The 18,082-nt window shown below is 36.5% G+C and overlaps 1 protein-coding gene across 4 annotated transcripts in view; it reads right to left on the reverse strand.

Annotated features, from left to right (window-relative positions):
* CFTR (CF transmembrane conductance regulator) overlaps positions 1 to 18,082 on the reverse strand; it is a 185,301-nt gene that overhangs the window by 35,660 nt on the left and 131,559 nt on the right. For all 4 annotated transcript variants that reach the window (XM_021935087.2, XM_031664846.1, XM_031664845.1 and 1 more), the window contains 1 exon segment: positions 7,207 to 7,458. In XM_021935087.2, coding sequence (XP_021790779.1) covers positions 7,207 to 7,458 — 252 coding nt within the window.

The following is an 18,082-nucleotide window of genomic DNA, read 5'->3' on the forward strand; positions in this document are numbered from 1 at the left end:
ATATTCACTACTAGAGTTGGAGACTTCAGTGTCCCTCTATAAAGAATGGACAGATCCAGCAGGTGGAAAATCAGTAAGGACATAGTTGAATTCAACAGCACCATCAATCAACTGGACACAATGGATGTGTATAGACTACCTCATTCAAAAATAGTAGAATACACAGTCTTCCAAAGCTTACATGGAACATTCACCAAGATAGATCACATTCTAGGCCATAAATCACACCTTAACAAATTTTATAAAAATTAAAATTATACAATATGTGTTCTCAGACCACAATGGAATTAAACTAGAAATCAATAACAGAAACATAGCTAGAGAATTTTTAAAAATGGTGATTAAACAACACACTTCTAAGTAACACATGGGTCAAAAGAGAAATATCAAGAGAAATTTAAAAATATTTCAAACTAAATGAACATGAAAATACAACTCATGAATATTTGTGAGATGCAGACAAAGCAGTGCTTAGAGGCAAATTTACATCATTGAATGTATAAGAATGTAAAGGGATCTTAAATCAACAATATAAGCTTCCACCTTGGGTAACTAGCAAAAATCAAATTAAATCAAATATAAGCATAATAAAAAAACATTAAATTGAAATCATGAAATCAACAGAGAAAATCAATAAAACAAAAAGTTGGTTCATCAAAAACATCAAAAATAGAGATATCTCTAGCTTGGCTAACAATAAAAAAAATAAAAGATGTGACACAAATTGCTAATATCAATAAAATGAAAAAGGGGACATCAAAACAGATCCCTTGAACATTAAAAGGATGATAAAAGAATACTATGAATAACTCTATGTCAACAAATTTGATAACCTAAATGAAATAGACTAATTCCTTGAAAGACAATCTGCTAAAACTCACATGAGAAAAAGCAGGTAATCTGAATAGTCCTATATCTATTTTAAAATAATTAATGACCTTCCAAAACAGAAAGCACCAGGTCCAAATGGGTTCACTGGTGAATTCCACAAAAATATTTAAAATAGAAATTTTACCAATTATCTTCAATCTCTTCTCAAATGTAAAAGCAGAGGAAATACTTCCTAACTCATTCTTTGAGGTCAGTATTACCTTAAGACCATAAGCAGATAAAGATGTCACAAAAAAACTACACACCAATATTTTTTCATGAACACCAATGCAAAAATTCTCAAAAAGTATTAGCAAATTGAATTCAACATGTATACAAATAATTATATGCCACAACCAAATGGGATTAATCCCAGGTATACCAGGTTGATTCAGCATTCAAAAATCAATTAATGTACTTCTCATCAACAGGCTAAAGAAAAATAAAGTGCTCAAATCAATAGATGTAGAAAAGCATTTCACAAAATTTAACACCCATTCCTGATTATTTTGTAAAAAATCAGCGAATTAAAAATAGAAGGAAACTTCTTTAACTTTAGAAAGAAAACTTCTATGAAAACCCTACAGCTAAAATCGTACTTAATAAGAAACTTGAAGCTTTCCCACTAAGATCAAGAACAAGACCAAGATATCCCCTCTCACCACTACTTTAACATCATATTGGAAGTCCTAGCTAATGAAATAAGAAAAGGAGATAAAAGATACACAGATTGGGAAGAAAGAAATAAAACTAAGTTCAGATGATGATCATCTATGTAGAGAATTCAAAACAGTTGACAAAAAATCCTTGAAACTATCAATAATTGATTATAGCAAAGTTGAAAGATATAAGGCTAATATGCAAAAAAAAATCAATCATTTTCCTATATAACAGCAATGAAAAATTGGAATTTGAAATTAAAATCACAATACCATTTACAGTGGCATTCCTCAAAAATGAAATACTTGAACAAAATATAACAAAATATGTAAAAAAGACTATATGAGGAAAACTAAATTCTGATAAAAGAAATCAAAGAATCAAATAAATGGAGAAATATTTCATGATGATGGATAGGAAGCTTCAACACTGTCAAGATGTCAGTCCTTCCCAAATCCATCTATAGATTCAAGCCAATCACAATCAAAATCCCAGCCAGTTATTTTGCATACATTGGCAAACTGATTCTTAAGTACATAAAGAGAGACAAAAGACCCAGAATAGCCAATACAGTATCAAAAGAGAAAAATAAAGTCAGATAACTGAAACTACTCAAGTTTTATAGTTCAATTAAAAGATTGAGGCAGCACAACACAAATACCTTCAGTTTCCCAACTCTGTGCTCAAAGGTTCTCTTTAATTCCACTTATCTCCTTTCCTCCTATCTTGGAGAAGATAGTTTTCTCCTCAGTGCAGAGGCAAATGCCTCCATATTGCATTTGCTATGACCATTCCCCACAGACCAGTGCTCTTGCTTTCTACTTCCTACCACCAACACTGGTGTTCTACATAGCTTCTTATTTCAGTAACCACCCATTCCCTAACCTTTTGCAACTAGTCTTTTACCATCACTCCTTTATACCTAATGGCTTTGTTTTTCATTTATCTTCCTTTTGTTTTTTGTTTTGAGACAGTGTCTCACTCTGTCATCCAGGCTGTAGTGGTGCCATCACAACTCACTGCAGCCTTAATCTCCTGGGCTCAAGTGATCCTCCTGCCTCAGTCTCCCAAGTAGCTGGGCCTACAGGCACACACCACCACACCCACCTAATTTTTGTAATTTTTGTGGAGACAGCATTTTGCCATGTTGCCCAGGCTTGTCTAGAACTCCTGGGCTCAAGTGATCCTCCCACTATGTCCTCTCTAAGTGCTCGATTACAAGCATGAGCCACCACACCCGGCCCTAACGGCCTTCTTAAACAAGAGCTTTCATGCTTGGGCAAGAATGCATCAGCACGGTCTGGAAGTTGTGCTGAAACTCAGACCCCTGTTCACACCCTCAGAATTTTTAATTCTTTGTTGGGGCCCAAGAATGAACATTTCTCATTAGTTCTTACGTGGTACAGATGATGCTGGTCCAAGGACCACCCTTTGAGAAACCCTGCTCTTGAAGATGACCAAAGACCACTAAAAAAAGAAAACAAACTGTTTTCTCTATCCTACTCACAATACTTCTGACACCAACAATGTGGGTTTTCGACACCAAGCAATGCTGATAACTGTCGGTTATTAGCATAGACCCCACAGGATAAGGGCTCATTCCCTTAAGACTGCCTCCCAACACACTTCAAATGCCAATGGCAAGCCCAGATTGTCACCTGTGCTTCTGACTGCGCATCTGTAAATTGCACATATCCATGAACTCTTTAGGTTTGCTAATTTGCTAGAATGGCTCACAGAACTCAGGGAAACAGTTTACTTACTAGGTTATCAGTTTATTATAAATGGATACCACTCAAGAACGGCCAGATGGGAGAGACGCATAGCAAAAGGTACGTGGGAAGGGGAGCAGAGCTTCTGTGCTCTATCTGGAATACTACCTTCTGAGCACCTCAATGTCTTCACCCGCCTGGAGGCTCTCCAAAAAAAATTTCCAGTTAAGGCTTATCAGGTGACTTCATTACATAGGCATGGCTGATTAAATCAGTGGCCATTGTTGATTGTACACAATTTTCAGCCACTCATCCCTCCCTGGAGGTCAAGGGGTGAAGCTGAAAGTTTCAACCCACCCCCCTGGCAACCAGCACTTCCCCACTCCTGTCTTTAGGGACTTCCCAAAAGCCACTTCATAAATAGAAACTGGGGTATGGTTGATAGGGGCTTGTTATGAATAACAAAGAATGTTATTCACTTTTATTGCTCTAGAGCTATTTCAGGAACTAGGGGGGCAGGAAACATATAATAAAAGATGCTCCTGTAGCTCTTATCACTTAGGAAATTGCAAGGGTTTTAGCTCTATACCAGGAACCAAATAGCACCTAATAGCAAAATCTACCTGGATCATCTGAGTTTTCAACTGTATTGCTTTAGCTCTCAAAATCCAAAATTGGAGGTTGGGCACATTACCTCATGCCTGTAATCCTAGCACTTTGGTAGGATGAGGCGGGAGGATTACTTGAGGCCAGGAGTTTGAGACCAGCCTGGGCAACATAGTGAGATCCTGTCTCTATATTTATATAGATTAAAAAAAAAAAAAAAAAAAAAAAGATCCATAGTTTCTTATCTATCTTGCTCCAATCTTGTCTCCCATTGCTTCCTTTGGCATCCCCGAACCTGATTGAACCAGTCACTGTTTTCTGTGCATGCCCCTTGCCTCATGTTATGCCCTTTGCCTGGAGCACCCTTTCCCACCCACTGAGACAGCCAAATGCCTAGGCAGATTTTAAAAAGGGTCCCAGAGAATCTCTAACCGACCCCATAAGTGTTTACATCAGATGCTTTTGCGCAGATGAGGGAACCTGCCCAGGGCTCGTCTGGGCGTGTGGACTGGAGTCTCACAAGCACACCGAGGGAAAGTGGGTGGAGCTATGGGAAATTTGCACCTTATGCAGGGGAGAGGCTGATCTCTTCAGTTCCTGCGTGGTGGCTTGGGATTCAATCTGTGAGCAAGACTCCATCTCAATTTGCTGAGTTTTTTTTTTCTTTTTTTCCTTTTCGCCTAATAAAATCCTACTCTACTCATGCTTCAGTGTATCTGTGTGCCTATATTTTCCTGATCATGTGACAAGAACCCGGGTTTTTAGTTGAACTAAGGAGCAAAATTCTGCAACACCACCTTTACTTGTTCAAAAACACAACTCAATTCTCAAAGCTTCATTCTAAATGCCACTTCCTGTATAAAACCTTCCCTTAATAGCCTAACTCTCCACCAACTGATACTAACTGCTTCCTCCTCTGAATTCCCATAGCATTTACCTGGATATCTCTTATTCAAGGGCATTTCAAGGATTTTGGGAGCCCAAGGCTTGTAAATTTGGAGGGAGGGCTCTTTTCAATAATAAAGATTATAGAATTATAAATACAAAATTAGATACAGGGCCTTCGAAGTTGGCTCAGGCAAGTGAAGGTCTGTGAAACTTAAGCTTTGTTATTGTCACAATAAATCTGCCTCAGGTTTCAGTGGATCTTATGTTTCCCCTTTTAGATTATCATCTCCTGGGACAGAAACTTTCTTCCCCTGCCCCATGTTTTCTGTTCTTCCACCTTCTTTAAAGAGGAGCAATGGTATCTGGTGAAAAAGCACTTTGAACTCAGACAGATTTGGGTTTAAGATCCCTGCTTCCTTACTCACTTAATTGAACCGCAGTTTCCTCCACTGTGGAAAATAAAAGCAATCATATCTGCCTTTAGGGTTATAATGAGATCAAATGTAACAGCAAATAAAAGTGTTTAAACAGTGCTTAGGAAATGATAAGCTCTCAATAAATATTAGAGTCCCTCTTTGGATGTGTCAAACAAAAATTACAGGAAGTCATTGTTTTAGATTAAGCTCTCTCACGAGGCCTCAACAGACAAGACTAAAAGTAAAAATGGAATCACCCATGTTCACCAAAGCAAAACTGAGTCGTTATCTGGCCTTCCAAGAAATCAAGAAAGAAGACAGCCTGATTTCCCAAACAGGTCAGTTTCAAACTTCAATCTTAAAGTTCCCTCTGTTTTAATTATTAATGCAATGTTAACCAATCAGTGACTTTCCTATTATTCTGTTTCCTTATCCCCACCTTTCAAGAAAAGTAACTTTGAAATGACCAATTCTCTTTTTGTTCTTTGTTTCTGCTTCCTTTGCCCCTTTTTTTGGGTCTATAAAGTCAAGCTCCTTTGCTCAACTTAGTGGAACACTTATTCCAATTTGTGAAATGAAGGATTGCCCAAATCTAGAGTAGAAAATAAAGCTGACTGAGATCTTTAAACTAAATTTGTTGTCATTTTGTCTTTTGACAAATGGCACAATCCATAGCCTTATGTGAGTGATTTTCAATTCCCCCAAAGTACCTAGACAGTGCCTTGCAGTGAATAGTTACTGAACACACATGGCCTATTTTGTATATACAGGTTCAAAGAAAATGAAATACCTGAGCATATTACTTCTTTCTCATTTTGCTACATCTCTAATTACTAATCTCACATCAGGGAAACTTTCTATATTAATGAGGACTCCACAAATTCTATTACTTTACTAGGGTCTGCTTGAATTTAATTTAGTGGACAAATGAGCATTAGCAAAGCAAAGGGGTGGCAGGATGTCAGGAGGAGAGAAAGTCAATTTATTAGGCTTTCTACCAGGTTTATACCAACCTATTCTTGCTATTGTTTATAATAATGATATCACTTTTGGCATTCATCTTGGTGCCCCAGGAAAAGACACTTTCAGCTACCTATGGTATTCTAAAAGTTCTAAAATCCATGGGCAAAATCAAACTCATACATTCTGAAACTCATGAGCAAAACTGTTTCTATGGCAGTGTTAGTAACGGTGGCCTAACATCTTTACTAACTGTAGCTCTCTCTATATTTTTGCATCTGTGTTTGCAATTAACCACAGAGAGATAAAGTTTTAAAATTCAGTTTTCAATTCAGTTTTCAGCTGCCTTTTATTTTATCTAAGTAAAAAAAGAAAATCAATCAAAATATATAATACTCTTGTCTGGATTTATAGAGCAGTCCAGAATTAGGGATTTGAAGACAATTAAGAACTATGTTTATGGAGCCTGAAGTATATGGATAATGATCATCCCTGTCTCCAAGAATCAATTCCAGAAATTAGTATATATTAAGTTCCTTCTATGTGTTCAGCGCAGTGCTAGGATCCATGAGAAGGATTTCAAAATAATGCCAATTACTCATGCTTAATAAATATAGTAAATAACAAGGAAAAATAATCTATATCTCAAAACTTCAAAGAAAAACAAAACAAACTGAAAAAAGCTAGAAAAAAAGTATCACTTGTTTGGCAGAATAGAACTTAGATAAAATTTAAGACAATAGATGGAGTCAGTAATAAGATATTATTGGAAGGTATTTTCAAGATGGAAAATCTAAAACATGTTATACTTTTGATTTATTTAATGGCTTCTTTAGTTATTAACTTAGCAATTAATTAGATATTCTGCAAGTACAATCACATTTAAAATAAACCTATTATATAGATTCAGGACTCTGCAAATTAAATTTCATATTAAAAATAATGATTCCATATAATAAAACATGTATGTTCAACGTTGATTCTACTCTACAGTAATAATGTTACAAATAGATTCTACTAACACATTGCTTCAGGCTACTGGGATTCACTTACTGAACAGAAGTCTAACAAAGCAAGCACTGTTCAAATCTCACCCTCTGGCCAGGACTTATTGAGAAGGAAATGTTCTCTAATATGGGATTTCCACCTTCTGTGTATTTTGCTGTGAGATCTTTGACGGTCATTTGGCCCCCTGAGGGCCAGATGTCATCTTTCTTCACGTGTGAATTCTCAATAACCATAACTTTCGAGAGTTGGCCATTCTTGTATGGTTTGGTTGACCTGGTAGGTTTACCTTCTTCTGTTGGCATGTCAATGAACTTAAAGACTCGGCTCACAGATCGCATCTGAAATAAAAATAACAACATTTTTGTTTTTAAGAATGGCAGACAATTTCATAATTAGTTTGATGTTTGCTAAAAAATAACTTGTAAAATGCGACACTTGCTACTTGTCACTTGGTTATTTGTTGGGCTTTTCAATGAACTAACAGGAAATAATTGGACATAATTAAAAGCTTAACCAAAGAGAAACAACCAGGACTTATATAAATGGGCTCTGTATAGGCCTGTTTATTTTTGTGATCACCTAATTCTCAGTTATGTAAGCCACACATAAATAGCCAAACTATTCTCAAGGGAATAGATGACGTCAAAGAGAAAATTTATTTCTACTATGAGCAGCACTGCACAATGCTGTATAACCGGTATATTCTAATAAAATGTACCACACCTTAAAATCACTACTGAAGATTCTTCTCTTTCTCTCGAACTACCTTAGTAACTAACTATAATTTTATGTGTCAACCAGGTGGTTAAGTGAACTCTTGATGATTAGACAATTTTAAACAACTTCGCTATAATCTTCGAACAATTTAAGTAATTGGTAAATATCTGCAGTTAAATAATTACACTTTTAATCTAAATTACTTAAATACTCATTTTTAGTGCTAAGGAAAATGTAATTGCATATAAGGGTTATATTTGAAGTTAAATATTTATCTGCTTTATAAATCTATTCATGTAACATTTAATAAAGTTTATCTTTAATGCATTCAGAAATAAAATGACTCAATAATTTTTAAAGGTGTTCCATTTTTTTTAAAAAAAACATACTTCTTTGAATAATTATGACTTATTGGAATTTGGAATATGATTTTTAAAACAACATGGCATACAATAAGTACCCAATAAATATTTGAACAATAAATGAATAAAGGAATGAATATACTAGTGAGTAAATAAATATAAATGAATAAAAAGAAAGAATTTGAAGACTTTGAATTCACTCAACTTCTATTTTTAAAAGATATCATCTTTGATCCTGTGACTCAATCCTTCCCAGGTATTAGTAGCTGACTAGACACAATTTTACTCTTATTTTTAGTCTTACTAGTAATTATTGATGCTGGCTTTATTCAGTCAAAAGTTTAACGAGCTTTCCTTTACAATATTAACATATCATCTTATTTATACCAAATGTTTAGACATTAAAAATTATTCTTTTTGGAAAAAAATGTGTGCAAAAGTTCATTTGCTTCTATTATTTCTGTTTTTCATTATCAAAAGCTGAAATGGGAAAAACTCTTCATCTTTAATATGGAATGATTAGTGGATAAAGCAGAGGAGTTTAGACACAGATCCTTAATTGAACATTAAAATTCCATCTTAGCAACTTAACTGTATTGCCTGTTTTCACATGCCATTGATCAAGCCTGCACTGTTTGGGAAGTTCTTTTTTCATTCTAGTGATTCTGGGCTTCAGTTTCCTTCATCTTGAAAATATCTTCAATTGCTGTTCATCAATTATTCAAGATTCAAGAAAATAATCCTCTGAAGTCAAGCCCACTATTAATGGAAGTGAAAAGGACCCAAAGCCCACACCCTAAATAATAGTTGAGGAAGTAAAAGGCATATAGTCATGATTGTTCCACATGTAATATTTTAAATTCTGATTTATGAGTTACTTTTAGGGGTAGCTAAGTCTTAACTCAGTCATTCTTGATTAACTTTGAATTAAAATACACTCTTACAGTGTCATTAATTGTCATAGAGAGCTACTAGTTTATAATAGGGTCTGGGAGATAAATTAAAATTACAACTACTATTGAGATGAAACTGCCAGAGATACAGTTACAATGCATTTAAAATATCTCATTGTATTTATCCTGCATAACAATAGTATCCCTCTCTTGAAATAATTGAAGGGTATACACGAATATAGATTAACTGTATAAAGTTGAGACTTGATGTTTTTGCACGTTAATTCTATACACAATTCTAAACTTATTTCTTATTAAGCAAAATAGGAAAGACACTATATAACAAGAATCCTTCACATTTCAATACTTTCAATCAATAAAACATTTAACTGTTGCTATTAAATGACTCAAAATTACACATAGTATTATTAGAAAATAAGGACTTTCAAAACCACTATTTTGGCTGCACTGGAATGTAACATAAAATGTTTTCTGTTTAGGACTTGTGTTTGAGCATTGCAAATTACATTCTGCATTAGTGAAGCTCACCATAGAGGGTGAGTCCACAACTTCTAATGTGAAATGTGACAAATGGAATGTATCAATCAAATTTAGAAAATGTAACTTTCCAACTCATTGTCTTTCTTACAGTCTAGCTGCTTAATGTGACTCTAAGACAGACTATTATAGCTCCCCACAGCATGGACAAATATGCCTAGCCAAGAACACGTGATTTAATCTTAAGACGGGGCACTCATTCACAGCATATGATCAGATAGTCATTCAATTCAGTGGGTGAGAACACTTTCTGACAGGAAGAAAAAGTGGCTTGTGCAAACACTTTCACCATGGTCAGTTGTGCAGCCACTGAGATGCCATTACTGAATAGATGTGGACAGATAACATTATGAATTACTAACCAATTCCTTGTAGTCGCGGGCTTTCCAGCTTGACTATTCTACCTCCAGTATTTCCGGAAGGAGAGGCCACATCAGAACCAGAGCAGAACAAATCAATTCTGGTCATTTAAGTTTCAAAAACCGGCCTTTGAAACTCAAGTCAGATATTGATCATTTGAAAATTGTGAGCCATGTGAATATTGGCCTTTAAGCGCCAAAAGCCAAAGCCTAAGGACTCAAAACATCGTGTTCATGCAAAAACAGTAACCATAGACAAAATTATGATGGATTAGAAGTAGTCACTCTCCTCACTCCATAAGTGGGGATAACAAAAGGGTTTAGATACCAGGTCCTCTAAGAAAAGTTCTGCCTTGCAACCAAATCCTGGCTTTATCTTCAAGTAGATGTGGGGAATTTTAGAACAAAGGAGGCCTGTGCCTGACTTCCAAGGCAAAGCCCAGGAAATACTCATGCCATAGTGAAGCTTCCTATGCCTTGCATGACGTGGCAGCAGTAGAGTGAACTTGGTTGCTTGGAATGTCTACGCACAGATGATTTGATATAGCTTCAGATTTGAATATTTTGACCCCTCACAGGCAGCAAGGGAGAGCGCACAGTGAGAACAAGAAGGACAAAGACTCCATCTACCTGGACCATGCCCCTCTAGGTCACACAGGAACATCACTGCCTCAGAGATAGCACAGACAAAAGATGATGTAGGGCAACACACTCTTTAATCCCTAATATCATGGCAGTCTGTAAACTCTACTTAGAACCCAGCAAAATCTCTGAATTCAATGATATTATTTTCTTTCACTCAGTGGAATGTATGCTCAAATAGAAAATAAACTCAATCACAGAAAAAGTAAAGTCCTATTTCTTGTACACTTAGTTTCTGAGTCAAAGATTCACAGCTGCTACCAGGGATGGATCCAGGTTTCGTGGAGCCTGAAGCTTAAGTAATTTCGGGAATTCTTTAAAAAAAAAAAAAAAAAAAAAAAAAAAAAAAAGAATCCAAATCCAAATTATGCATACAAAATTAAGTACAGGGCCTTCAAAGGAGTTCCTGCACGTGAGAGGACCTGCGGCTTATGTCTCATAGGCTTCATGTTAAACCAATTCTGCCTACTACAGTAACCTCGTTCAAAGTGTTCCTTGTTATATTCAAATAATGGACAGTTCAAAACATCCCTTCCCATCTAGTGGTTAGTACCATGCAGTCACTTAATAAATCTTTGTTAATAATGAATGAATTCATTATTCTACCTCCTATGCAGAAAGCAGTGTCTGTGCAGTAAGAATGACAGTGCTACAAGTCTACATTAGCAAGTAGTCCAGGCTGCAATTTTACCCCTCAGCTCCTCAGCCTCAAAATATTCATTGCTATTTGGATTAGACGGAAGTTACAACCTATCAAACTATTCTTAGTCTCATCTGTTTGTTTTCTTTGAGCTTTTAACCTCACTTAACCTTTTCTCTCATTTAGAGTGCCTACTAAACATTTTCACCTGATACATAAAAACTGTGCCATTGTGTAGCTACCTACCTAGATTGTGCTGGATAGAAATTCACATTCCACAATTATCAGAATGACTGGATTGGCAAACTCCTTAACCCCAGCCTGCTGTTTCCTGTGCACAAAAAAGAGTTGTCCAAGGAGGATCGAGGGATATCTCTGTCTAGAGCAGCAAGCTGGCCTGCCAGCAGCAAAGTTTCATGATAGCCAACACCTGCTTCGGTAGGAGCACTTTCCTTAGACTTTGAGAAATAGAAGATGAAGCCAAAATGAGACCCAACCAATGACACAATGAACCCCATTCTTCATTTGTGGGGAAGAAAACGTGACATAATTTGTGCAGACCTCTGTACATTAGAGTTTAGCCCAAATTTGATGAGAATTTTTCTTAAGGATCATCATCTGGTTTAAATTCTTGGTTTCATTATTTAATTTTATTATTCTCCAAAACCTCTTCTGAGCCCCTTGAGAAGGGGTCAGTCCTTAAAACTGGACCTCACTATCTTTATAAAAATGGTCAAAGTTCAAACTAACCTAAGCATTAGAAGAACAAAGTGTTTTGGGATTATGACAGTCTTGACAAAAAGATAGCTTCACAGCCTAATCTCAGCCTTACTTTGTAAAGGATGCATTTAAGCCAAGAAGAAAATAATTCTTGATTTTCCTTTTCACTTTGTATGACAAAGAGGGAAGAGGAGGCTTACAGGCTTTTTCTAGAATAAGTCAAGAAACCAGACTCCTCTCCCTCACAAAAATATTTGTTCTATTTCCTTTCATCCTTTTGGTTGTCCAGAAGCCAGCACATCAAGATTAGGCATTAACACCCAAACTATGTGCCATCATACCCCAAAAGCCATAATAGAAAATACACATCACACACCTGAGATCTGGCTGGCAACACTATAAAGAGACTTCATGACTGATAGTTATTGAAGGATTGCAAGAAATAAATATGAAGAGAGTCATCTAGAAAACAGGCACAATGTAAAAAAGTCACACATTTCACAGGAAAAATTTTGTAAGTATGAAGTATATAAAAGGGGAGATTTAGGGGTTTTAAATCATAAATCCTTCTCAGTAGGCAAAAACTATGCTTTTCAATACTCGCTGACACAGACCTGACATCCAAGGCCAAGTTAGATCCATTAGCATAATCTTTAGGCCATGAACATAAACCTAAGAGATAATAGCAAGAAAACAGACTCTGCCCAAAACATGTTCTTGAAACTCTGGTCTATGTTTCTACATCTATTACTTACACGACTAGAGCACATAAAAAGTCAGTCAAGTGCCATGTTGCTATAAATTATTAACAGCATAAATGAGTTACTTATATTATACTATAAACCTAGCCCTTTAGTGTATTATTACAGCTTGCTCTCTACAGAAATGGTTTACATATTTTAACCTGTGTCAAATCACTTGAGAAGTCAGTGTCACTTTTTCTATTAGAAGTGACAGAGATGGCGATCTTCACAAAACAGAAACAAAACCTATTTGCAACATGACAAAAGGCATATCCCAAGTTAACACCAAGGTTTCAAAATATGCTGGTGCCCATTTTCAATAACTAAGAACTTTGGTAAACATGGTACTAAGTGTGTAAATGGGCAAACGAAGACTCAAACTTACTCTTCCATGTAAAAGCTCAGACATCACTCATCACATCTATTACTTACTCTGGAGCTTAATTACAATCTAGCTTGGTGAATGCAATTGGATTTATGTGGCTTCCACTGAAAATATTTCAAAAGAATTTGCAAAAAGAGGAATCCAAAACAACAAATCAAAATACCTTCTCACAGTTTTCACTATTTTAATACGATTTTTCTCCAAACATAGGAATTTTGCAATATTGTGTCTTCCCCAAATTACTCTGTCATTAAGCCTCATCCTTTACATGTCTTGTAGAGATTTATGTATATATCATTGATTGATATAGGACAAAAGTCATTTGCTGGTGGTCCATCAATTCAAAAGGAAATTCTATGACATAGACCAGGGGTCAGCAAAACTATGACCCACAGGACACATGTAGCTACTCCCATTAGTTTACATATTATGTACAGCTGCTTTGCCCTACAAACACTGAGTTGAGTTGTCATAAAGACAACACAGCCCACAAAGCTGAAAATATTTACTATCGTAGTCTTTATTGAAAAAGTTTCCTGAGTCCTCTGCTATGACTCACAGAAAATCAGAGCTAAAATGGGTCTTAGCATGTAGTTTAGTGGTTCACAAGTCTTGCTTGATACACACTAGAATCACCCGGAGCACTTTTAAAATGACAAACATCATACTCAGTCACCCTGCCCCCTACCAAGAGAACTGACTTCACTGGTTTTAGTGGACCCTGAATAGTCTGTGTTTTTGTTTTGTTTTGTTTTGTTTTGTTTTGTTTTGTTTGAGACAGAGTCTCACTCTGTCGCCAGGCTGGAGTGCAGTGGAGCTATCTTGGCTCACTGCAATCTCCTTCTCCCAGGTTCAATGGATTCTTCTGCCTCAGCCTCCTCGGTAGCTGGAAGGCATGTGTCTGGCTAATTTTTGTATTTTTAGTAGAGACAGGGTTTTGCCATGTTGGCCAGCCTGGTCTTCAACTCCTGTTCTCAAGTGATCCACCTGCCCCAGCCTCCCAAAGTGCTGGAATTACAGGCATGAGCCACCACACCTGGCTACTCTGTTTTTATAAAGATTCTGCATGTGCTACTAGGATGAGAACTTGTGATCTAATTCATTCCTTCATTGCAAAAATGAGGTTATCTAAACCCAGGAAGTAAAATGATAGGCACAAAGCCCAGTGAATTTTCTAAACCTTTCAACCTTTTTTGTTTGTTTGTTTTTAACATTCCAGCAATCTCTTAGGGTTCTTGTTAAACCTCTTCTACTAATTCAAGACTCTAGAACATAATAATGGCATTTCATTTGTTAGTTCTAGTTACACACTGGTTCAGAGTTCTTTGATCAGCTCTGATAATTGCAGCAGTGAATAACTTAATCAATGGACTCTAGCATTCAGGGATAGTAGCAGAAATGTGATTCCTGTCAGGATGTGGAATAATACCTGCCTACACACTAATCAAGATTTGAAATTTTTCATAGGAAAAAGATCTAGAAGAGAGAGATTCTCAAAGCTGGAAGGAACCTTAGAAAACTTCTCACCAAAGGGTTTCATTTTACAAATGAGAAAAATAAGGCCCTCGAGGAATCTAGGACTTGCCCAAGGCCACACGTGGCAAGGCCAGAATGGAATGCAGGGCTCTTACCACAGATACTCTACAGGATGCAATGAGAAGAGATGGATGGAAGGAAGTCTTGAGACAGAGGTCATGAGAGGAAAATATACCACAAAGACTTGTGGAAATAGAAAAATAAAGATAGACATGATCAAGAAACCATTAAAAGGAGACCAAAAAAAATTGAAGAAATGACTCCTCCCCTCAGATTCTTACAGCAAAAACTACTTTCAGTACAAGAAAATCAGGCATCCGGAGTAATGCAGAAAAGCCAGGTACCCCTTTTCTCCACACATCAGGTTTCTTGTTGGTCATTGTACAATCAGTCGCTTGATCTTTACTGGAACCCAAAACAAACACAGACAATAAAAGGACAAAGGAGAAACCGCGGGAGTTTCTATCGACAGAAAACTCTTCTCAGATTGCATCAATCTTGGAAGAATTTTCTAGAGCCTCACTAACAGAAATCTATCCACAAGCCTTGCAGATTCATTGCCTTCCCTGCTCACCCCGGTGGCTTTCTTCTTCTTATGTTATCAGAAACACAAAGTTGAACAGGGTAGACAGCTAATGGAAACAGGGATGGTTTATCTGCTGCTTCTCTGGGAGAATTAAAGAAACAGAATAATATCCACATGCTCAGAATTAGGCAACAGGAGTAAGGTAGAAAAGCCAGGTTCCCCTTTTCTTTACACATCAGACTTCTTGTTGGTCATTGTACAATCAGTCACTTGATCAACAAAACAAACAATAAAAGACAAAAAGTAATCTTTTAGTTGTGCCCATTATGTGGTAGACAGTCTTGAAACAAACTGAATTGTCAATGGCTTCTTTCCAACAATGTGACTATGAGTGTGAGTAATTTATCAGTCACTAGATGGCTTGGTATGGTTCAGTTTGAAGCATCACCTTGTCACCCTTTCTAGATCTTATTTATTTAATCTTTATTCGTTCATACAGATAGAAATCTTAAGTGCTTATTTAAGTTACATAACGCTTAAGTAGCTAAGAATAGGAGAAAGAGAAGACTTATGTTACTAAAAATTGAAGGCATCTTATGAGTCTGAAGAAAATAAACCAGCACACAACTTTCTTTTGGAGGAAAAAATATAAGATAATTGCTTTAGCAATAACAACTATAAATTCATATAGTATTTGAGGTATGGAGTTTTAAAAAATCAACACTTTTCTTTTCACCCCGTCTATAGAATGGTATGAGAAGTACAATTGAAGTGAATAGAGATAGAAGCCACAATTTATGTTAAAATAAAGAGTGAATTATTAATAGAAATAAACACTTTTTAAAGCATTGAGATATCAATTGAAATAACTGGAAATCCCCTAACATGGGGTGTTCCAACAGGAATTATTAAATTAGATTCTGATAATTTTACTATTTATTAAATTACAGGGGTGATTCACAAACTATTAAACTATATTATTCATAAAGTGACAATGTTCAGATGACTTTTTATCCAACCTGCCAAATAAGGCCAGACACATTAGTAAGTAGAATAGAAGCTTTGTCCTGTTTTAATAGTCTCCTGAGACCCTGGGTATATTTTAAGGAGATACTGAACAGAAACTCATGCCTTCAAATGTCAAGCCTACTGAAAGACATTCTGTAATTGTGTTTTATGAACATATGGTGGTGTCAAGATGAGAGCTGGATACACATTTAGAGAGCAGGATAGAGGTCTAAACTAGAGATACGAATTTATGATTCATCAAGAGATGGTTTATTTTCTTTGTGTGTGTCTGTGTGATGGAGTCTCCTCTATCGCCCAGGCCAGAGTGCAGTGGCGCGATCTCGGCTCACTGCAACCTCCATCTCCCAGGTTCAAGCAATTCTCGTGCCTCAGCCTCTCTAGTAGCTGGGTGCATGCCACCATGGCCAGGTAATTTTTGTTATTTTTAGGAGAAATGGGGTTTCACCATGTTGGCCAGGCTGGTCTCAAACTCTTGACCTCAAGTGATCCACCTGCCTCGGCCTTCCAAGATTCATCAAGAGACGGTTTTTGAAGCATGGGTTTAGAAAATAACAGCTAGAGAGTGTCAGTAGAACAGGGCTGAGAGAAGGGGCCAGGAAAAGGGACCAAGGAGGAGCCAGAGAGGTAGAAGGAAAATGAAGCGAGAGAAGTGTCATGGAAGCAAGAGAGAAAGTATCACAAGAAGAACTTGTCTATGGCATAAATACTGCTGGAGCTGTTAAGGGAGACAAGGAAATTGGCTCTGACAAGATGTTGATCCTGAGTTATGGTGCTGATGGAAATAAAATGAAGTAGGTTGTGGAAAGAATGGGTTGAGGAAAACAATGAAATGAAAGTGGATTGAGAAAAAAATGGAAGTAGGTTGAGGAAAAGATGGAAAGTTGTCCTTTCTCAGATATTTTGCTATATATAAGTCAAAGAAACGGGATAGTAGCTGGAGATCAAGGGAAAGTATTTTTATGCTAATGAGAAAGGTCCCACGAAGAGGGAGGTATTGCATATTACTTGCTCCTGAATATAGGAGCAAGAACACCAGCAGAAGGTGGTGCATGAGGAGAGGTGCAGTAGGCTGGTGCAACCAGCGGAGAGAAACGAGAAAATTCTTTCTGGTTGCATCAGAAATTTTTTTTAAGTTTTTAAAAAAGATATAATAAAGTCACTGGCTGAAAGTGCAGGAGTTGGAATTATTGGAGCACCTGAGACGGGAGAAGAAGGTGGGAAAAAGCTATCTTAGGGAATATAATAAGGAATTTAGTAGGAAAATCTAATAAAAAAGGTTGTTGTACAGTTTTGTGTACCAATATTTGAGATATGTGATCATAGACACAATGCAACTCGAGGTTAAATGTTATCAAAGCATTACCTTTATTAGTTGAGCGCTACAGAAAGCTAGGCACTTTGGCCTAAGCACCAGGTGGAAGGTTAAAAAAAAAAAAGCCACACTGTCATTTTTATAACTTCAGAGTTATGTTGACATTTGACTTTGTGTTCTTGTCTAAACTAGGCCAGTTGGGTAAATAAACTATTCTTTCCAAGTATAAACATTTTTTTCTGAAAAAGTAGAAGTATACATCAAACTAAACACCTTGTTTACTCCATTGTAAACTCAACGCTAAATTCAGTTAACAACTCAGTAAGTAAAATGACAACACTGAGTTTTTACTTCAGAAGTCACAAGGACCTTTGGGATTAACATCATACAAATGTAAAATTTGAGGGCACAGTCATATCTATTTCCTACTCTCAACATATGCTGAGGTGAAAACAAAAAAGTTACTGTATAAGTTTAGCAATGGCATGGGTAACAGCAGTATGATGGGAATCAATAACCAGATTAATGCCCATAAACATC

The sequence above is a fragment of the Papio anubis genome, chromosome 4 (genome assembly GCF_008728515.1).
Source record: "Papio anubis isolate 15944 chromosome 4, Panubis1.0, whole genome shotgun sequence".
Lineage (NCBI taxonomy): Eukaryota > Metazoa > Chordata > Mammalia > Primates > Cercopithecidae > Papio > Papio anubis.